The 22,810-nt window shown below is 48.9% G+C and overlaps 1 protein-coding gene across 9 annotated transcripts in view; it reads right to left on the reverse strand.

The window, feature by feature from the left end:
* Positions 1 to 22,810, reverse strand: part of LOC146783444 (coiled-coil domain-containing protein 74B-like) — a 353,886-nt gene that overhangs the window by 188,804 nt on the left and 142,272 nt on the right. For 7 of the 9 annotated variants that reach the window (XM_085633242.1, XM_085633243.1, XM_085633246.1 and 4 more), the window contains exon 3: positions 22,245 to 22,289. The exons of the other annotated variants lie outside the window; for them this stretch is intronic. In XM_085633242.1, the coding sequence (XP_085489368.1) occupies positions 22,245 to 22,289 (45 nt within the window). The remainder of the gene's footprint in view (positions 1 to 22,244; positions 22,290 to 22,810) is intronic. 9 annotated transcript variants of the gene reach the window in all.

A 22,810-nucleotide genomic window follows, 5' to 3' on the forward strand; every position in this document is an offset into this window, starting at 1 on the left:
TGGCTGGATTCAGGCATTTGATCACCACAGCACCTCCTCTTTAATTATGGCCCTCCTCTCACTCTAGGTCTAGTCCAGAGGGTATGGGAAGGATCAGAGAGTCCAGGTATGAAGATTGTGCTACAGGGTCAGACGTCCCGGACGTGTACAACTTCTCCTAATATGCATGAAACAACGCAAGTTACCAATCTCCGTCATCTGGACCTCATCACTCTCCTCCTTTTCTGTTTTTTTGCTGTTTTATAGGTATTAGAGAGCTTTTCATGAGCATCAAATGACATTACATAAAGTCAGATTCATTTTTCAAGGCATGGGGAGATTAAATGATTTGCTCTGAATCACAGGCTGTTGACCCAAAGCCAGGACTCAATCCTGGTTACCCAGTTCCAAAGTCGGCAATGCTAGTCATTAGGCCACATCTACTGCTTAATATCCACATTACCTCTGTGGGTCTGGCAAGTATGAAGTTTGTTTGCCAAGAGCTTGCCTGCTTTGTTCCCTCTTACCACAGTCAATTTCCTCCGGATTTTCTCATAGGGGGTTTGTTTTGTGTAGTCTCTTCCCTAAGTTCTCCCATTAACTTTTCAAATACAACTGTTCTAATGCACTTTAGTCTCACTGCTTCCTGTATGAACATGTCTCTAATAACTACCTTCGATGCATCCCACACAACTCCTCCGTGTTACTTATATTATTAAGGGTAAAATATTCTGTGATCTACCATGGTTTTATGTACCACTGAAGGGTTCTTTAACAGTGAATCATGTAAGCACCACATTCCTGTGGGTCATGTCCTATCACCTATCTACTTCATAAGGCAAACTGCTATCAGGCTGTAATCGAAGAAAGCCTGGGGACTCTGGCTCACCTATTCTACTAAGTGTAGTAGGTGCTTACATAGCAAAAAATAAGTTATTTACTGGTATTTTAGGAACTTGGGTTACTGGTTGAGGGAGGTGAAACCGTACTCAAGCAGCAACCACAATTCTTGTCAGGGTGAAAGACAAGAGACCCCCAAATTAATCTGTGCTCATTCCTCTGGTAGCTTGGCACTAAAGCAGTCAGGCTTAACTTAGAGGCAATGTGTAAAGTATTTATGCAAAACACTAACAGTAATAAAGTGAAAAAGCAACAGAAGAAAAATCCAAAGCCAATTTAGACAAGCATTGGCATAGCCAATAGGTCTTGCCTTTGGGCCCTTATAAGTGTTTAGACAGAGCTATTGCCTTGCACGAGTGCACATTGGAAACAGTGCAAAACATGCACGAGTTTCCCCAAAAGTCCAGAGTGATTCCAAGATGTCACTCCAAATAGCGCTTGCACGCTGCATAGGCGAGACCTAAAAAATGTGAATACTATCTGTGATTCGCCATAGCGGAGGAGCTGCAGCGGATTTAATGATCGTTACTTAATGCAGAATAAAGCTGCTTTAACAGTCCGGTTTCCTAAGTTACGGTCCTTCAAAAAATTAGCCAGAGTGGGCACGTTCTTATCGCCAGAATATCTTCCCACCAGCATGAAGCCACTGCACCCCACTTGCCATTTTAAACCCTTTTCACCCTCCTCATCCTCTAAGGGAGGAGCGCAGATAGATGGCACTGATTACACAAGGGCAGGGTAGGGGAAGAGATCGCAGTTAAAAACACATTAATTTCACACAGGCAAGGCTGAGGACATTTAACAGAAGGGCATAGATGCACTGCACACAGGCAGGGCTGAGACACATTTTATATAGACAAGGCAGAAGTGCACTTCACACATACATAGGGCACAGGTGCACTTCAAACAGAAAGGGCAGAGGTGTAATTCAAACAGAGATGCACTTCATATAGGCAGAGCAGAGTCACATTTGATACAGACAGGGCAGAGGGGCATTTCACACAAGCATGGCGTATGTGTGCGTCAAACAAGCAGGACAGTTGTATAATTCAGGAAGGCAGGTTAGAGACACATTTTACCCGGGTGGCAAGTGGATACAAATTTTACACTAGCAGGGCAGAAGCCCCTGTTACACATGCTCGGCAGAGTGACATTTTAAGCAGGTATGCTATGTTTCATGCAGGCATCATATGGACACATTTTACACTAGCAGGGCAGAGGTACCTTACATCCTCGTGGGGGAGACACATATGTGGAGGGTTGAGGCAATGGCCACGGAAATGTGCCCTGACAGGGAGCACTCTGGCAGAACAAGGTGCTACTTGCAGGAAAATAGAGTGAGAGAACAGAGGTAAAGTGTGTGGACAGTGGTCGAGTTTAGGGATAGCAGTAGAGCGTAGGGATAGTGGTCGAGTGTGGGACGGTGGGTGAGTGTAGGAACAGTGTGCAGGTATGCGAACAGTAGTCAGTTGTAGTTTGCAGGGACAGGGTATGGGATAATATAGTGACCAACGAGAAGCAGAGGACAGTTATAGAGCGTGCAGTGTGTGAGGAGGGGTAGAGGTAATTAAAGTGGTGCACTGCAAGGACAGTAAAGTGTGTGTGTGTAACAGGCAGCAAGGACAGACAGAACACTGTCAAGAAACCAGACAAGGTGGAAGGATCAAAACATACTATCTAGCCCATCTATAGCTAGAAGCATGCCTATGCTAGCGTTCTGCCAGACAACAGAGAACACATTGCGTATGTGCATGCCCCAGAGCAGTCAGTGAGTTTGCAGTGCAGTTGGGAACTTCTGGCAGTGCCACAACAGCCCACCGGCTTCAGAGATAAACTTTATATTTACAGCAAAGCAACTTGATAAATAAGGATAGCTAATGGCTCAGTATACACGTCTATACATGTAACGTTAAATAATTAAGTAAATTAAAGAGGGGGTGTGGCCTGGCCGAGCGCCAAGATGACGGCTCGACTTAGGAGATCTGGAGCAGCCATGCTCTTATTGCAGCCTAAATCGGTCTCAATGATGTGGTAATCGCTGCCGGCCCCGCCGAATATGCCAGCTGCTCCCTGGACTGTTCGGAGCCCATCAACGCTGCAGGACACCGCCCTATTGCCTACGCGGGGCCTCTCGCTGGCAGCAGCCTGATGCGGCCCTCAGAGCTCCTGCAATGACAGGGGTTGTGGGTGAGCCCGAGAGCGGGGCTGCGGCCGTGACAGAGCGGCGCCGCAAAAATTGAGGCTGGTCCAGGGAAGACGCTGAGTTAAGTGGACTGCGATGAACATCTTTTAAACAAATTTCTTCCTGACATATGGCAGTGAGTTCCCCTACCTCTCCCGGCCACCCTGCCTCACCGATCCCCGGCTCCATCCCTTGCTGTGAGCGGCGGCTTGTTACATTGGCACAAGGGGTGGTTGCTGGTAGGCCCCGGAACCTTGGCATGCATAGAACTGTCGTGTGGGGCTTATTATTGCATGGGAGCCTCCTTACTTGCAGCAGCTTGAATAGAATGTAAAATCACATAGCACCGGGGCTGTGAGTGATATAGCGGCAGGGGAGCCGAGTTAGAGCACTTATCAGTAGATGGCCTAAAACCAGGGCAGACATCGTGCATTGAAGCAGGCATTAGCGATTTCACGCCCGTATATTTCTTTCCCCTGGCCAGAGCACCCACTGTGACACACATCCTGCCTTTTTGTAAGCTGGGCGCCGTTGCAGACCCCCTAGGCCAGAAGATGTCAGCCCGACCCTCACTAGCTGCGGCTCGGTCTTCCTGTCCGCGCTCCACACCTTTCCTAAAGAAGCCGAGATCTACAGCTAGCACCATTACCCGCACACCGGCTCTCCCAAACGCAGGAACTGGAAGCGGTGCCTTGGAGGAAGGCAGCCAGGCAGGCCGCCGGCATTTATATCCCGCCTGCTCCAGGGACGCGCCCCTTCCTGCAGGCTAGCAGCGTACTGCCCCTGGCGGCCAGGAGGCCTGTCCGTGACAGGGTTGGAGCCGTGCGGAGCAGCAGCTCCAGCGCCCACAGCCAGTCAGCATGGCGATAAGCAAGCCACGTCCATCTCCCGCACACCTCCCAGCCCTGCTGCGCACACTGGCACCCGAGCACTGCACACCGATCACAAAGACTCCATGGGAACCAGCACAGTCCATATACAGCGTTTTCCTTGTGGGAGCGAGCAGCGGCGCCATCTGTTTCCAAAGCACAAACGCGATAATTGCAAACAGATGGCGCCGCTGCTCGCTCCCGCAAGGTAAACGCCGTACATGCACGAGTGCTCACAGGAAACAGTGCAGAACATGCACGAGATTCCAAAAAAGTCCGGAGTGATTCCAAGAGGTCACTCCAAAGCAGCGAGACCTAAAAAATAGAGTACATAATTAAAAAATATTTTTACACCTAAACAACAAAATATCCGGTGATATACAATTTTTAAGATTTAGGTAAAGATAGTGCTTGACAACTCAAAGTGCGTACTGAGGTTATCTGGTCGCACTGGACCTGGACAAAGTCACAAGTTCAGGCTGACCGCGATAGAGCGTAGGCGGGTTACAGCGATAAGTTAGGCCCGCTAAACAAAGTACCTTAAATCCTGGTTGGGAGGCATTGCGAGGTCCTGCATCGAGGATGCGTCTCACAGCGGTGATTCCGAGGAGCTGTGGGTCTGAAATGCAAGGTCTTACATCGAGGGTACATCGCGTAATGGTGGTTCCGAGGAGCTGCAAAGTCCTGCTTCGTGGATGCGTTGCACAGCAGCAGTTCAGATGCGTCATGCTGCATTTGTTCTGTTAGGACCTCAGTTGGGCTGGCAAAGCACCTTCAGGTCCACTTCCAAGGCTCCAGGACTGGGGTGGCACCACTTGGGGAGGTAGAAATCACAGCAGGTATTGTTCAGATACAGGGTTCAAAATCATTGGAACCTTTTCTGCTCCTGAGACTCTGATCAGGAAGCCAGCCAACTAGGCCTGGTAGTAGTGAATTTAAGAATTTTTCACTTCCAGGACATGTAAAAGTTAAAAGTACATGTCCACTTTTTAGGTCTCACCTAGCACAGCGCAGCGCATGCGCTGCTCTAGGAGAGGGCCTCTTGGCATCACTTTATTACTTTATCACTTTTCAGCATTTACACATGCTTTGAATCTATCTGGGATGGCATTGTTTTTACACAAGAGACCCTTTTGTAATTATGGGCTATAGCATGGAATTTTCAAAAGTAGGTGGGTACTTGTGGCTATTTTGTAGGTAGCACCTTATTGTATTAGCATATGTGCTTTCATGGCAATGTACAGAGGATTATCATTGGCTCATTATTCTTAGTTGCATGACGTTTCCTAATGGTTACTTTCAGTTGCCTGGTCACTCACTGTTATATATAATTTGATAGTGTTTATACATGCCAATTAAGTTTTGGTGACCTCACTACGTTCACTTCTTTTTTGTTTCGTTTTTACGATTCTCTTAATTTCTCTGCATGATGTCTACTTTGTTTGTTGAGACTTTTTTGCACCACTTAGATTCACGGGTTTGTTTCGAACATTACCCAGTTCAGGATGTTGATTCGGGACCTTATATCTAGTTAAGTAGTTCCCCTTGTGATGATGCAAACACCGTATCTTGAATCTATCTCTTTTTTAGGTCTCGGCCTGGCGAAAGCAGCGCATGTGCTGGCCTGCCATGCAGAGGCCTTTGGAATCGATACGATTCCAGCGTGCACGCGGGGAGACAAACGAGACAAAAGATGTGCACGCGGGGATTGGATGCTTTACTGGCGGCGTGATACACTGGGGACTTTTTTTTCGTCGCCAGTAAAGGCAGTCCCCGCGTGTACATCTTCAGAGCTGTGAAAACTCTAATCATTTTTAATCACATCTAACTCATTTGTGCCAGGTAAAAGATATTTTAGATCCTGCTACAACCTGTACCTTACAACTGTAGCTGACATTTGGGGGGGATCTTCAGTGCTGCGTTATGAATCCTGGCAAAGCCATCTCAGCAGGTCATCCTTTTGAGGCCGATAAAATGAGTGCCATTAAGATAAGCGTGAACTGCTACATAAAGATGTCTTTATTCTTTGCTCATGTTCAGCACAGCCACCAAGTCTCCCTACCAGCCTCCCTCGTTTCAGCTCAGAAGGTAGTTTACCCTGGGTCTGGTGTCATTAATAACTTTAGATTGTAGTGTGTTTGCTACACATTCGGGAAATCATTATTTATTTTTGTGATGTGTTAATTGTGCTCCTAAATCAATAAATAGGAAGACATGCATGCCACCTCTTTGTATTTAGGAGTCAGCCTCGAGTAATCAGCCAAAAATGTTTTTTTATTTGTTTTACTTTTTTTCATTTTTTTCCGCTTGAAAGATCCCCACTTTTCTGCAAGTCAGGAAGGAAATATAATTCTCTGTATTTTCTCGAGTCGGACCCCGAGTGTGGTGTTACGAGGGTATTAGTCTCATTGCTCCCTCGTCCTCCCACATCCTGGGCACGAACAGTGCCCGGATTCCCAGAGCATTGTCCACCGCCGTGAAAGGCGCACTAAAGAGGGGCCCGGGTGAAAAGCCGCCATGACGGGCCCTGTCACAGACCCGTCATAAAGAGGCGGGAACAAAAACCACCGCATGAGAGGGTCCCCTGTGGGGCTTCAGTGACATGGACACACCTGCAGGGGGTGCATGTATGGTGGTGGTCGGAACATGTGACTGCCAGAGCCTCCCAGGTGTGCTTTTGGAAGCAGTGTGGATTTCACACAAATCAGAAGTTTAACCCAAAACATGAGCGAAGTTCTATATATTTGTTTTTGCGAATCTGCTTCACGACATGTTTGGTTTTATGTACAAGGTAGCTCCCTAAAACTAGTTTCTTAAACGTGGCCTGTGTATTTTTTCTGATTTATAAAATGCCTACAAAATCTTAGCAGAATCTGGAAACCCAAAGCGAGATGGGATTTAGAACGCGTCAGGGGGCATGCTAACAAGGCCTTCGTTTTACAGATGACCTAACACCAAAGCGCCCTGACTCACATGATGAGGAGGAACTGCGTTGGATTCATTAGGTCTTGACCTCTGAGCAACGCCCACCATTGTGGCCGCCCGCCAGGTGAGCTCCACCACTGGCCAGGATGTCTGAGTCATACGAAAGATTGTGAAGCAAGAGGTCTGTCTCTCTTCTTGTCCACAAGTGATCGCGTGCAGGTGGACATGCCATGGAATCAGTCCAAACCTCTGAGACACATCAAATGTCCCAACTCATCTCATGAGCGCGCATCTGCTCCGGGCACACGATGTGTAAACCATGGACAGAGGTGGGGTGAGGAGAACCCACGCAGACACCCACAGGAGACAAGGATGGAAGATCACAGCAGGCCAAGGTCAGTGTGCGGTAGCGAAGGAAGCACGGATCTAGTGTTCGAGCGAAGGTAGGAGTGCAGGAGCAAAGGGACAGAAGTATTATTGGAGTAAAGAGACAGATGAAGGGACAGATATTTTGTGCTGGAGTGACAAAGGGCAACAACACTGCAGGAGTGAAGAGGAGACAGAGGCAGCCCTGGAGTAAAGGTACAGAGCTACTGCAGGAGTGAAAGGACAGAGCGCTGGAGGGACTCAGCTAGTGCATGAGGAAAGGGAGAGAGCTTTGTGCTAGAGTGAAGAAAGGGCAGAGGTATTCCTGGATGGAGAGACAGTGCTAGTGCTGGAGTGAAAGGGACAGAGTACGTTCGAGAGTGATAAAGGGACAGAGCTAATACAGTATTGAAGACGGGACAGAGCTAATGGTTGAGCGAAGAGGAGACAGAGATAGTGAGTGAGGGAAAGGAAAAAGCTGGTGCGAGTGCAGGTGTGAAGAGACAGAGCCAGTGTAGGAGTGAATGGGCAGAGCTAGTGCAGGTGTGACAAAAGGGACAGCGCTAGTGCAGCTGTGAAGGGGAAAAACTGATTCCGAAAACGTGAGACTGAGGTAAAAAGTTTTGGGATGACCCTGAAAAGAGGGCTAAGACCAACAGGTATGTTTGATGTGCTGTAGAGAAGTGGGAATAACCTATTGTTAGAGGGTGGTGGTATCCATACAAGTCTAAAAGCCAGGTCCTCCCTTCCACCGAGTTCTGAGGTGTGCACGCCATTCTCATTTTCGATCTGGCTTGAGTGGAATTCTTTACCAGGTTAAGGATTCCCTTTATTAGTATTGGGGTTGTGGAAATTTCCACTACTTATTATATGGTTTGGGTTAGAAATCTTTTGTGTCCCAGATTAGGGGCATAGATCGCTGCAAACATTATGGATTGTGCCTCCCACAACCCATTTACCCCAATCCATCTCTCTGGTTTGTCTTTCCTGATCCAATGGTATACAAGTCTTGAGTTTAGCAGAATTACCACACTTGTCCTTTTGTTTGGTGCCATGGCATGAAACTGCTTTACGTAGCAGCATCATCTATGCTGGTCTGTTCTAATAAAGTGTCGTCAGTAGAAAACGGAGATGCTCCTCCATGTCCTGCAACGCCCTTAAAATGCCTACCCTCTTGGATGAGTTGTGAATACCTCTAATGTTATATGTTGAGGCTCTCAAGCTTAGGGTCTTATGTGACATGAGTAGATGTTTTGGCTTTATTAATGTAGACATGCCTTCTATACCTCTTTGAGTATTGCATAAGCCTATGTTGTATCTTCAAATTGGTGGTTATCTGCCTCTCCTTGAACTCTAAACCTATCAAACTTGGGAAACAAACAGCAACTAATCTGGGGGAGCATCCCAACCGTTGTGTCTAACTTTTCTTATTTTCTCACCTGCACTCACTGCTGAACTCCCTCATCAACCTCTTACATTCTTTTGTATACAGACAACCAGTCGTTATCTACAGTATGCGAGGGTAACTAGCCCTGTTAACTCAGGGAGAGACCCTAGCCCACCTGGCCCAACTACCCCAGCGCTGGTGGCTGTCTTGTCAGTTTTAACTGACCCCATCAGAATCTCCCTCTAGTCGCTGCTTGGTTGTGGAATTCACCCAACAAGAGTTTTTTGCTCAGCTACATTGTCAATTACCTTTGCATCTTTGGTGACTCTTTGGAGGAGTTTTAAATAATTTCCATATCCGGGAGGTTTTCTTTTATCAAGATTAGTCTCTGGCTTATTTACTCTGTCTCCAAGATCACTGATATCTTTCCCCGTATCTTTCAAGACCCTTTGTAGATCAGCGTTTACACCCATAATATCTTCCTTGAGTTCTTGAAAGGCTTGCAGCAGAAAGTCTTTGGTGATGATCTGGTCTGTCTGCCAGCAGGGTCTGCCTTTTATCTGTCTCTGGCATGTTGCCTCCTATATCATTGCCTGTCTTGTGGTTTGCTCCTTGATGCAAGAGGTCTTTAATGTTTGAATCTTTCTTTCTTCAGCCGCCATGTTGTCAATATGTTGCAAGTTTCCTCTCGGCCAATTGTTGGCCTCCCTCTCATCTTGTATGGCTGCTATCTGCTCCTGGCCTGTTCCCACAGGGGACATGAAAGTGCCAGGATATTAGCAGGTGTGTCTCTGGAGGGAGACCAAACCAAGGCTCCAACGTGGGTACACAGAATAATGCCCCAGTTGTCGCAAGGACCTGCCCCCCATCCAATGACCGGTTGGTACAGGGACTCTACCTACATCTCCCAAGCAAATCGATGAGGGGAGGTTGAGGCATTTAAAAAGCTACCGCACTCCTGAACCACGGCAAAACCCATCTTCTCCAACAGTAGTGACAGGAAGGGACCATCGAAAAGAGTATTTAAAGAATATACAATATGAACTAACTTGTTAGGATTTTGTGGCAGCAGCTTCGTGCAAAGCCGATCCACAAGGGAAGGTAAGCTGCCAGTACAGGTGGAAGAGGTGGCACACAAGAAAACAAGCCATGTAATAGGTCTCAACGACACGGCCACAGGCAGAATCTAGAAATGATGGAGGGAGGGATCACATGGGTGTTCAGCTGGAAGGGTGTGTATAGATAGGAAATATCATATGGTGGGCCTGCCCGAAGTAAAGGTGAGTGAAGTGAAGCACGGCCACTAGAAGTGGTAACTAAAAGACATAAGGCCCAACTCCACTTTAAGTAAGCCGCAACTCCATTTTCTGTATTTCTGCAAAATTATCAACATGTCTGCCTTTGATGCAGAGGTAGTCTATCCTCATCTTTCCAAGAATTGTGAAAGTGTCAAATCATTTAGATATAGACATCAGCAAAACACATGATGTGACATCAGTCTCGAACAAGTGTCTTGTTATCTCAATGTGAAAGTTAAACAAGGAATAGTCAAAACAGTGTAGTCTGAATTGTCGTACTTTTACCTTACATGTTTTAAGGAATGCTTCCCAAACTAGCATCTTGATGCTCATTGGTTATATGTACGCTTTATAAATTTGTTTTCATTCATTCATTTATATCAAATTTTTCTAAGGTGATATTGCAATTTCCATCGCAGATAAGAGACAATATAAAAGGACTGTCCCTAGACCACCAGTCAGGAAAGGTCCTTCACTACAGCTTATTGCGAGCAAGATAGTGCAGAACCGAAGATGATCCTGCCTGCCAGAGATGCGGCCTCCATATCATGCTTTCTACTGAAAGCTGATACTGAGCCCGGAAGGAGTTGATGCTGATCGTGTGTTAGCCTTTCGCAGGGAACATGGCCTCCCTGACTCCTGATAATTATAGCGTTCTGCTATAGACAAGCTATGCATTGCGCCTATATTCCCTAAGAAAGTCTAGCTGCAAGGTATTCTACTTTCCATGCTCTCCTAACATAGCACGTAAAAGAAGGTTTTAGGTTGTTAGACTTTTAGATTACATTTTAACTATGCTGGAAATGTTCCTTTTATTTTCCTTGCTCATTTGTACTGTTTTAATCATATTATGAGTGGTTATTTTAGATGTGTTGAGCAACAGGGTGCACCTGTGAAAATAAATGCTTTAGTTAAAGTGTCTTTTTCTGAGCGCATCTTGTGTGTGCGTTATTGAAGAGGATGAAAATGGTTTGTTTCTGATCACCATGGTGTCCCTGGATCCCTGTTTAGGGGCTGTTCGTAACCCAAAAGCATTGACGCCATTTTGCCTGTATTGGATGGAGTTCTGCGAGGCTACAAAAACCTGTCTCTCACATTCAAACGTGTTGCATTGAACTAAGTTCACTAGTGTCACTCATGGGTGTGAAAGCAAACCATGTAGAACTGAGCCAGAGACTCTGTTTACAAACCAGTGGAGGTCTAACCAGTGCGGTGTTTGACTGCGGAATGGCTAAGGGAATTTGATGGCCACACAGCATGCATGACTGACTCTTCTAAACCAATGAGTGAGGCCTTCACTATTGGGAATTAGTGTGGGTATCCAAGTAGAGGTACCACCACCACCATCAATCAATCAATCAAGTATTTATAAAGTGTGACAAATCAACGGTGAGGGTCTCAAGGCACTGGAGTTGCTATCTGTTGTGCGGCGATTTGTTAATTCGGACAGCCAGGTCTTGAGTCCTTTGCTCAATTGCTGGAGCGATGGGGTGGTCCTGAGGTATGGAGAGGGTTGTGCCAAGCTTGGACCACCAGGTGCAAGAAGGAGCATCCTCCACTGTGGGTCCGTCAGATCCTAGGGTGTCTGTGAGGAAGAGGGAGGCTGATCATAGGTGTCTGGTCGGTTTGTGGAAGGTCATGCATTTGTTGATGTATGGTGACCTTTTGTTGTGCAGGGCTTTGTACACGTTGGTCATCATCTTGAACTGGTATCTCTTCTGGATCTGGAGCCAGTGTAGCTTCTTGAGATGGGGTGTGATGTGGCTCCTGCCGGGAAAGTCGAGAATGAGTCTTGCTGCTGAGTTTTCTACGGTCTGTAGTCTCTTCAAGAGGAGTGCAGTGGGTCCTACGTAGAGTTTGTTTCCGTAGTCCAGCCTGCATGATGCTCCTTCTGGTTTTGACTGTGAGCCACCCGAAGATCTAGCAGAGCATGCGTAGGGTGTCGAAGCAGGCAGATGAGACAGCATTTACCTATTTCTTCATGGATAGCTTGCTGTCCAAGATGATGCCAAGGTTGCAGACGCGGTCTGTCGGTGTAGGGGGTGGGGGTGCGCCAAGTTCCTTGGGTCACCATGCATCGTTCCATGGCGAGGGGTTGTTCCCAAAGAAGAGGACTTCTGTGTTGAACTTGAGATAGTTGTCCTTCATCCAGTCAGCGACATTCATCATACATCTGTGGAAGTTGGCTCTGGTGGTGGAGGGGTCTTCTGACAGTGAGGGGATGAACTGGGTATCATCTGTGCAAGAGATGATGTTGAGTCCGTATGATCTGACGGTGTTGGCCAAGGGGAGTCATGAAGACGTTGAAGGATAATCCTTAGTGTACGCCGGAGATAATCTTCTTAGGTTCCGAAGTGAACAGTCGGAGACGGATTCGCTGGGTTCTTCCGGAGAGGTATGAGTCAATCCATTTGAGCACATCTCCCTGGATTCCAATGTGGTGGAGTCTGTTGATCAAGATGTGATAGGAGACGGTGTCAAAGGCAGCTGACAGGTCCAGGAGTATGAGGGCTGCATTTTCACCACATCCAGCATGGCCCTGATGTTTTCGGTGTCTGTGATCAAGGCTGTCTTGGTGCTGTGGTTGGCTTAGAATCTGGACTGAGAGGGGTCTAGGAGTTTGTTGTGTTCCAGGTGTTCAGTGAGTTGCTGGTTGATTGCCTTTTGGAGCACCTTTGCTGGAAAGGAGAGCGAGAGATGGGCCGGTAGTTCTTTGGTTCTGCTTGGTCGCCGGATAGTTTCTTCAGGAGGGGCTGCACTTCAGCGTATTTCCAGGCCCTTTTCAGGTTGAGGCGTTGCAAAGACATATTTGGGACATGCTGAAAATTTCCCTAGGAATGCATTCCGCCCATTGCGTACCATTGGCTTTATGTTTTGTAACTCGGAATTGCTTACTTTCTATTTGCTGGCTTTCTTTTTTTTAGGCTGTTCAGCATGTCTTTCTCCCTTCCGTGGATCATAACCTGTTTATCACCTCTTTGATTGGGTCCTTGTATTCTTCCACAAGTTCTTGCTTTCTGGGAACTCTTTCTGTTTTTTCGTGAGTTACTACTCAAGAATATGTGTGTTTTCAGTTGTCTCCTTAGTTCACAGTAGTAAACGTGTGGCATTTCTTTGAGAAAGTTTCCTGCCTCCTATCTTTCTGCTTGACGGATTCTACCTATCTCTGGCATGCCTGTAAGGAACAATGTTCTGTCTCTGTTCTTGTTTATTTTGATCAGCGCTCTTTACTAGTAAGATAACTTAAACAATCCTCTCCCTAAATTCCACGCCCATGGGGTTGCTAAAGCATCCCCAAAATATTCATGCTGGAGATCAGAAGTAAATGAGCAATAAACAGGCCTTTACATTCCAGTTTTATCCTGTCATATTTGCTGTGCATTCAAAGGCAGAGGTCAAATGTCTGGCTCGGTCTTCCAGGGAGGTTGATGTTGACTTTTCTTTCTTTGACTGCAAAGTGAGAGGATTTATGTGACAATCTTGCTGTGTACTGGGGGATGAAGGAAAGGCTGTAGGATGTTATTTTTTTCTAGCGCTCAACAAAATGTAAATGCCAGTAAATGTACTGTACAAATATTTCAGAATTTACTAGAATTAGGAAAGAAGAGCACTTTTTTTCTAGTTCTGAAGTGTGGTGGAAACAAATATTTGAATACGATCAAAACAAATTAGTACACGAGGCAACGCTAATTTCCACATATTATCGTTTGAGAGCTGTATAATTTTATCAGTAAAACTGTGTGTCTGTGCAATGTAATGGTAATTTTAATTGAAAATGTGTTGTCTATAATGGCAATGAGCTACCACACTATACATACTCCACACTATACATACTCCACTCTATACCACTCCACTCTAGGTCACTCCACTCTACGACATTCTACTCCACTCCATGCTGCTCCACTGTATGACACTCTACTCCACGCCACACCACTCTGACACTCTTCCCCACTCTATGACACTCAACTCTACGCCACTTTACTCTACTGCACAAAACTCTATTCTACTCTGCCACCCCACAACACTCTACGCCACTCCACTGCACGGCTCTCAACTCTGCAGCACTCCACTGTGCACCAATCTACACCACTCCACTCCATTCCACTCTGCTCTACTTTACTCCGCTACTCTCAATGTCATTCCACCCTATTCCACTTTACAACACTCCACTCTACGACACGCCATTCTATGACATTCTACTCTATGCAACTCTCATCTACACCACTAACTTTTAACCATGCTGAACTGCAGCCACCTACATAAAGGCAATATAATCTGTGACTTCAACTGTGAATGTACAGGGCTGATCTGGGCATAGCTAAGATGCTACTCACATGCCCATTGCTACAGAGTCAAACAAAGGAGATGGTACCTCCAGTAGCTGCCACTGCCAAGATGTGCTGAAGTGCAGGCCACTGTGTGGGAGCTGCTTTTCCGAGTCAGGGGCACTCGTAGCAAGCATGACAGACAACATGGTCGAGTAATGGTACTGCTGGACACAAACAGTAGATGTATATGGCAAGTAGGAAGGGATACTGAGAGTTCCACATGTGCCAGCCAGACTCACTGTGTGCATCGCATGCCCTGTCCCAGCTGATCCAAGCCTAGTGTTTGAAACAGAGCCAATGTTGGGTGCTTGCTGAGGTGGGCCAGTGCAGCCAGGGTGGGAGAGATTCTTTCAGGTGCTCTTATGACTTGAGAGCATAACCAGTAACACAATTCCTGTCTAGTTCTGACATCTGATGATGGGTAGGTGATGGGTAAAATTTTGAGAACCACGAGATCAGTGGTGGTGGGATGGGTAGGGACACTCCATATTCATCCGGCTTGCCTCAGCCTGGAGTCTTGAGCGGGGACATGTATGTTTGATGACCTCCGTGGGTGATCTTTGGAAGAACACACTGCCATTCTCAATATCACCTCATGTGCAATAGTCTGAGAGAGCAACTTTGGAAATCAACATCATTGACAAAATGGTTTGCCATGGTTGGTTTTAGCTCCAGAGAGAACAAAACTGGAAATTAATATAATTGATGAAATGGTTTGTCCTGGTTGGTATTGGTTCCAATTCACCCCTTCCTCTGATCAGTTTCCTTTTCCTTTTAGTGCACCTTCAGATAAGCTGCAGATTTGATATTCTCAGCCTGCCCCCCTACCTACTAGTACCCTGTCCCAGTACCCAGCCTCTACCAGCGCCAGCCCACGCGAAATGTGGCACCCGCTGCTGCTGCGTTGAGCCCCTACGAGCTCCGGACTCTGACCGGCGACTGGGGGTGCTCCCGAGATCTGGAGCTGTGTGAAGCAGCGGAGACGCCTCGGTGTGGGCCGTGAATCGTCCGCGCAATGCTTGGCCCATCTCCCCCTCCCACCTGCATGCTGGATGTGTCATGTCCTACGGCCCTGGCTGGCGACATCTGTAACCCCCACCGACCCGCCGAGAACTTTGTGGATCCGGGCCGCCATCTTGGATCGAGCTGCCCGGGACGACTGGGCCTTTGGGCTTCACGGTGGAGCGGGGGCGCCTCGACTCGGGCCAGGCACGCGGGCCCGTCTTCCCTTTTACTACTGAGGGCTGGGAGTTCTGTGCCTCGAGACCTGCTGGACTCTGTGCACCCGGGACCGCCATTTTGGGTCAGGTGAACAGTGGCGGCCGGGACCATTGTGGAAGAGCTGCGGGCCCGGTGTACCTGATGGGCAGGTGGTGGATGTACCCTGACAGCAGTGAGTGGATGCCCGGGGCCTCACCCCTCCCCCCCACATTCCTTGCGGCCCCTGCAAAATGCACAGAGCGCTCTGATTGCGCGACTGAACTCACGGAGCGTGGACCTCATGCGACCCCCGCTCCGTAGTGAGTGCAGCTACGGTGGATTGTCGCGGCCAGGGGAAGCCTTTGGGACCCGCAAGGACTGTCTTGCGCGGTGAGTACAACAGCACATGCATCCCTGACCAGCGGCTACCTGGGTGGACCACCACAGGGGTGCCGCACCTGGCCGTTCGGCGGGAGCCGCTACACAACCCTACCCTACTTGTGGTCTCTTGGAGGTGGCAGAATGGGCAAGCCCAGGTCGGAGAGATCACAGGCGCAACCTCCGGAGCTGGACCCAGCGCCCCCGGAACACGGGTGCACAGACCCCCCACGGACATCTGGTCTGGGGGACCATGCCGATCACGCACACCGCTTTGACGAGATCCTAGCGGCGATCCTGGACATCAAAACTACCTTGGGCGCAAAAATCGACTCCCTCAGTATCGACATGGGGTACCTGCGAGAGGACCGTAAGAAACTCAAGGGCCGGGTCGACGAAAATGAGTCTGCCTTGGCACCCTTGTGGCCCACAGTGACCCCGATGAGCTGCCAGCTGCGGACCCTCCAACAGGAGGTGGACTACCTTCGGGCCCACGTAAATGATCAGGAAGGGAGCTCACGCCGCAATATAGTGAGGATAGTGGGTCTTCCCGAGTGGGCGGAGGGGCCCAGCACAAAACTTTTCCTGGAAGACTAGTTCACACGTGAGGTCCTACAGGGCAAAATGGCGAAGTTCTTCTCCTTCGAGCGGGCTCACAGGGTCTCGGGGGGCCCCCCTCGCCCTGGTGCACCTCCTAGGCCGGTGGTGGCCAGATTCTTTAATTACCGTGACAGGGATCACGCCCTGCAAATCACCAGGGCCAGGGACCCCTGGCAGATCGAAAACGCCACAGTCCACATATACCCGGACTACACCTTGACAGTACAACGTCATCGATCCTCATATCTGGAGGTCAAGAAATGCTTGAGAGATTATGACATACAGTATTCCTTGCAGTACCCGGCACGCCTGCGTATCCGTCACCAGGAGGGTACGGTCTTCTGTGATACGCCCGACGAAGCTTGGGCATGGATCGACCAACAGGGTATGGCACATGACCCTCCAACGGCGCGGACGGAAACTGCGAGACCGTGGACATTAGTGGCAGCACGTGGAGGCCACGGTGGGAATCGATCACGACGCCCGACGAAGACGCAGGTCACACGGGAAAGGGTACAAGCTATCAAGACGGTGGAACAACTGGGCTCCCCTATCTCTTCCTCCAGACAAGACACGGACTCCGATACTCAAATGGACCGCACACTGCAGCTTACAGACTCACAGATTGAGGCGTTGGCGAGGGCAGGCACGGCCCTCACCCCACAAACAGCGGACGAACTGGGCTGAAATCGCCAAGCATGGGGCCTGTTCTACACCGTGGAAGCCGGACGGCTAGCACACGCCTGTTGACTACCAGGACGAATCACGGGAGGCGGCATGGACATTCTGCCAAGACTTAACGCCACCTTCCCCACCGAGTGATAAATAGCTGATACAGCAATCCATTTAATTCTCTTCTTTTGTTGTATTTTTGATTGTTGCATCATTAGAACAGCAGTTTAGTGTGAATGGCCCATTGCCCGTTGGCAAACAGGCCTGGGGTGGGAAGTTGGGGTTTTCTTGATGGTTCTGTTTTTTTCTTTTCAGGTCTACAATTCACAAGATTTGGTGCCGGCACATGTCTGAGTCTGGTAGTCTGGGGCCGTGCGAGTCTCGATGGGAATGTGGGTCATCACGTAATGGGGGGATCCCTGCAAAGTTCTATCACGCACCTACATAGATGGCTCATGGGACTATGCCCTTTTGACCTGGAATGTGAGGGGATTAGCGAGATGCGCCAAGTGCCACAAAGTGTACCAATACCTACTCAGCCACAAGATCACGATTGTATTGCTACAGGAGATGCATCTCACGACACAGACGCTAACATCACTCCGCAAGCGCTGGCGGGGCACGGTCCTGGGTACGACGTACTCGGGCCACGCCAGGGGGGCGCTTATTTGGGTGGCTCCTGGGACTCCTTTACAAATCACACACTCCAGGGTGGACCCACAGGGCCGCTATGCTACCATGGATGGCGTGCAGAATGGTTCCCCCCTGACACTGGTTTCCCTGTATGCCCCGAACTCGGGTCAATCCAACTTCTTGCGACTACTCACACCCTCACTACTTATGGGTCCCACAGTTCCCACATACTGGGGGGGTGATTTTAATGGGGTAGGGGATCTTGCCTTGGACCGCTCCCACCCGCCTCTCACGGGGCACAATCCATTACACTGGCACACCATATGTGGGAATGGGCGCTTCAAACGCAGATACATGATGTGTGGCGCAGGCTATATCAGCGGACGTGCGTATACTCCCACTACTCGGTACTGCATGATTTACATACACGGATTGACATGGTGTTTTGCTCGGACAATGCTCTACACAGTGTGGTATATGTGGGGTATTTGGCTCACGCGCTTTCTGACCATACACCCTTACAGCTGAACCTGACCTGGGGTGCTCAACGTCCTGCGATCTCGACTTGGCGCTTGCCTGGGGCTGCACTCGCTGATTCCTCCTACCGGGCCACCCTACTGGAGTCCATTACCTCTTACTTTGAGGTGAATGAGGGGACTGCCTTGTCGGTGGGGGTGGAGTGGGACGCCTTCAAGTCTGTTCTTAGGGGCCATGCCATTAAGACCACGTATGGGGCTCGTAATGAGCCTGACTGCAGCGCTAGACACCCACGAGTCCACGATCCAGAGTTATGAGCAGCACATTACGACCCCCTGCTCGCCCCCTCTCTCGCCCAGGCTCAATTAGCGTATAAGAACGCGATGGACGATCTGTGTGCCTTGGACTACAAAATGTATTTGGGGCATAGACACGGAGAGGGAGACAAGGCTGGAAAGCTCCTGGTGTGGCTCCTTCAATCCGACACAGCCCAGCCTCCCATTACTATCATCTACACGATTGCTGGGGCCCTAGTGAACACACAGGCAGATATCAATCTCTCCTTTTATGAATACTACACCGCGTTGTACACAGCCCCGGTCCCCCTGACCCTGCTCACATTCAGGATTTCTTGGAGGGAGTCCAGCTCCCACAGATCACCCCAGCCACCGGGACGCCCTGGAACAGCCCGTTGCGCTAGATGAGATCACGGATGCCATCCAGCAGCTGGCATCGGGCAAGACGCCAGGGACGGATGGGTTGCCGGCAGAATTCTATCGTACCTTCTCTGCCCAGCTAGCACCTAGGCTGGCCAGGGTGTATGCTGAGGCCTTTGAGATGGGTGAGTTACCGCCCAACATGAGAGAGTCGACACTGGTTATCTTACCAAAACCAGGCAGAGACCCCCTTCTCATGGCCACTTATCGTCCCTTTTCGATGCTAAACGTCGATTATAAGATCCTGGGGAAATTACTAGCTAACCGACTACTTGTTACTGTCCCTCTACTGGTCCATGAGGACCAGAATGGTTTAATTCCAGGCCACAGTACAGGGTTGAATCTGCGGCGGTTATTCACGCTCCTAGAGTGGGCGCGGTGTGGGAAGGAATGGCCTTGGATCGCCTCGCTTGACATAGAAAAGGCGTTTGACACCTTAAGCTGGGCTTACCTTGAGGCGACCCTGGCAGGGTTTGGCATGGGTCCCCATTTCTTGCGATGGATAAGACTATTATACCGCGAGCCACAGGCTAGGGTAAAAACAGGCCGCACTTATTCACCACTTCTGACCATAGCGAGGGGGACACGACAGGGCTGCCCCCTGTCGCCGATCCTCTTTGCTCTAGCCATGGAGCCGTTAGAGTGTCAGTTACGGTTGCGGGTGACGGATTTGGGTATATGGGTTGATCAGCGATGGCACATTGTCTTGTTGTACGCCGATGACGCACTGATTTACCTCCGCGGCGAGGCCGAGACCCCACATGCCATCATGACCCTTTTAAACGATCACGCGGGCGTATCTGGACTCCAGGTTAACTGGGAAAAATCGGTGGTGTTCCCTATGACACCTATGACACCAACGCAAAGACAGCTGGCGCCGCTTACTCCACTGAGGTGGTGATTGACACCTTTGAATACTTGGAGGTACAGGTTTATCACTTGTGATCGGACACGATCGACGGGAACCTGGGCCGAGCTATCACCCGAGCACGCAAGACCCTACCGTTTTGGAAAGGCCTCCCTTTGTCTCCAATGGGCCGGGTAGCAATATCCAAGATGTTAGTCCTTCCCCGTCTCCTATATTTTTTCTGCGTACTCCCGTATCGCTTGCCCTGGAAACTCTTCCGAGACCTGGAGTCCTTGCTTGTGTCGATGATATGGGGTACTTCACGGGCTCGGGTGGCCATCCATAAATTATACTTGCTGCTGTCAGACGGCGGCCTGGCCGCGCCAAATTACGAGTGGTACTACGCAGCGGCACAACTACAGTGGCCAATGCGGTGGCTCGCCAAGAGCAACCTCACTGAGTTGATCACTGGCGCCGTGAGATGGGATAACGCTCCTGGAGTGGCTCTCGGGAACGGCTACGCCGACCCAGCGGCGACAGGGCAATCTGTTGATGACTGCAGCCCGACGGCACTGGGTTAGGTATGTAACGCCCAAGGGCCGACCACCGCCTTACGCTCCTAGTCTACCCTTGGAGTTACTCCCTGGAACGTATACATGCCATGGATGCCCGGAGCTGGGGGCGTGGAGGGAGAGTGGGCTGGACATATGGGGAGATATGTTTGCCGACTTGCAGTTGTTGACGTTTGAGGGCCTAGTGGATTCGTACGGAGTGCCACAGGGCTCCTTTTTACTGCATGCCCTACTGACTCACCTGTCCTTGCAGTCCTGGGATGCTGACGGGGCGGAACCTGGTATTTCCCACTTACTGCACACTCTGCTTACGCATGGCCGTGGGTGTCATGCCATAACAGCCATATACATCTCCATTAGACTGGACGATCCCTCTGCATTGCTTACACTGCAAGCGTATTGGGACGGCAAACTGTCCATTACCCTGTTGGATAAACAATGGCAACAATGTCTTGCCCACCCCAAAAGTATCTTGACTAACGCCAGGGTGAAATACACTCAATTTAACTACCTTCACCATACATATCTCACCCCACACAGACTGGCACGCATGTACCCTACTGCCATGGATGTCTGTCCTAGATGCGGACATCAGGAAGCTGCTTTCACTCACATGGTCTGGACTTGCACCATCATTCGCGTATTCTGGCTACAGCTGGCTGCTGTGTTTACAGCTGCGACGGATGTGCGGGTGGAGGTGGAACCCCTCCACTTCCTATTGGGAGTAACAAGACATAACTCAACTCGCAAGAGTGTGAATACATTTCTGGATCTCGCTCTGGGTCTGGCTAAACGGAGGATTGCTATGGCCTGGAAGGCGCAGGCGAGTCCCGGGTTGGCTGTGTGGCTGCTGGATCTGCGGAGGGCATTGGTCTCTGAATGCATAAATCAGCGCGAGGCTGAGGCGCGGGCACCGCTCCCCACGTGGCAGACTCCTGTGCAATGGCAGGATTTCTTAAAGGTGATTGAGGCTAGGGCTGCTACGGGCGTTCCTCCCCCCTGAATTCTCTCCCGCATTCGTGGGGATGCGAGGTTGGTCACTTCCCATTGGCCTCCATGTCCTCTCTGTTGCCTCTGCAGCCCCGGCGTATCCACTTTCCCCCCTCCTCCTCCTCCTCCATTTATTCCTATGTTTCCTCCCGAGGTGCACGACACGACAGTACTCATCCCATCATGTCCCCAAGAGTATATCCACGTCATTATCTATCGCACCAGACCAGCAACAGTGGTTGTACTGAGCTTTATATGTAGAGCTCGGCTTTAGTTCTCTTATCCAGGTGACTTGGGAACTTTTTTTTTTTCTTTTTCCTCTGTTTCTTTTTTCGTGTGTTGGATTTATTTGTGTTCGAATTCATACTGTCTTATTCAGAGTTATGCAGTATATATCAGGACTGGCTATGCGGAGCAATGCCTGGTTCTCCTTTCGAAAATGCTGTTGTAAATTGCCCATGTTTGGTTGTGCGGCACTGCGGAGTGAAGCAGTGAGCCGCCCAGCCCGGCAGCCATGGAAATGCTAATTGATTATGAGTTTCCTTCTCCCCCTACCTAAGCCATTCGATTTCTTGCTAATATGTATTGTCGATAGTATACCCGGATTATTATGCAAATGCTCTGGACGTTGTTTTGTCAAAATCAATAAAAATCATTTATTAAAAAACAAAAATAATCTCCATTCCACATTCTGCAAGTGCCAAGAAGCAATTCAAACCTCATCACCCCCAGCACTTTTAATGATATCCATCATACAACCAGAAAAACAAAACTTACCTGGATAAAGTAAAAGAGTGGGCTCTACACCGGACTGGTACACTGGCATCTAGAGGTTGACAGCGCTTGGAGGAACATGTGCAAATAGACCAGGGTTGCTATAACCTACCAGCATCATCAGGGAAAACATTACATAGGCATACAGTACCTTTCTCTGACAGCTTTTCGTTCATAATGAGTTGATATTGAAGATCTGCAATCGAATATAACATAGTTATGCTCACAATTAAAGTCAGCATCTTTGCACTTGCACAAATACCTTGCAACACTGAAACACATCACTTACATGTGACTCTCTCTCAAAGGTTTGGAAATATTCACTTAAACAGTACATACTTATAAATCTATACAAGTGGACAGGGAAAATAAGCATGGAGGTGGTGTTACGGCAATCTATTTGTGATTCTGCCCACCTAAAAATACTTAATTGTTTAAACTGACGATTTGGTTCCATCTATGCAGACTGAACAATTATTTTTATTTCTAGCGTACCACCCACATGGAGCATCCCCAGCTTCATTAAATCATTTTTATGAAGAACTTTGTTTATTATGACTCTGTAAAAAAAAATATTATGCTATTTAGTTACTTGAATTTATGACTGAATACTACCTCGATGCAAGCAGCCTAGTTTAATGAAATGCTCAGTCTCTATAAATTTAAACTGATCTGTGATGAACTAAATCCCTGGCCTGGGCAGGCCATCTACTTGTT

This window comes from Triturus cristatus, chromosome 11 (assembly GCF_964204655.1).
Source record: "Triturus cristatus chromosome 11, aTriCri1.1, whole genome shotgun sequence".
Classification (NCBI taxonomy): domain Eukaryota; kingdom Metazoa; phylum Chordata; class Amphibia; order Caudata; family Salamandridae; genus Triturus; species Triturus cristatus.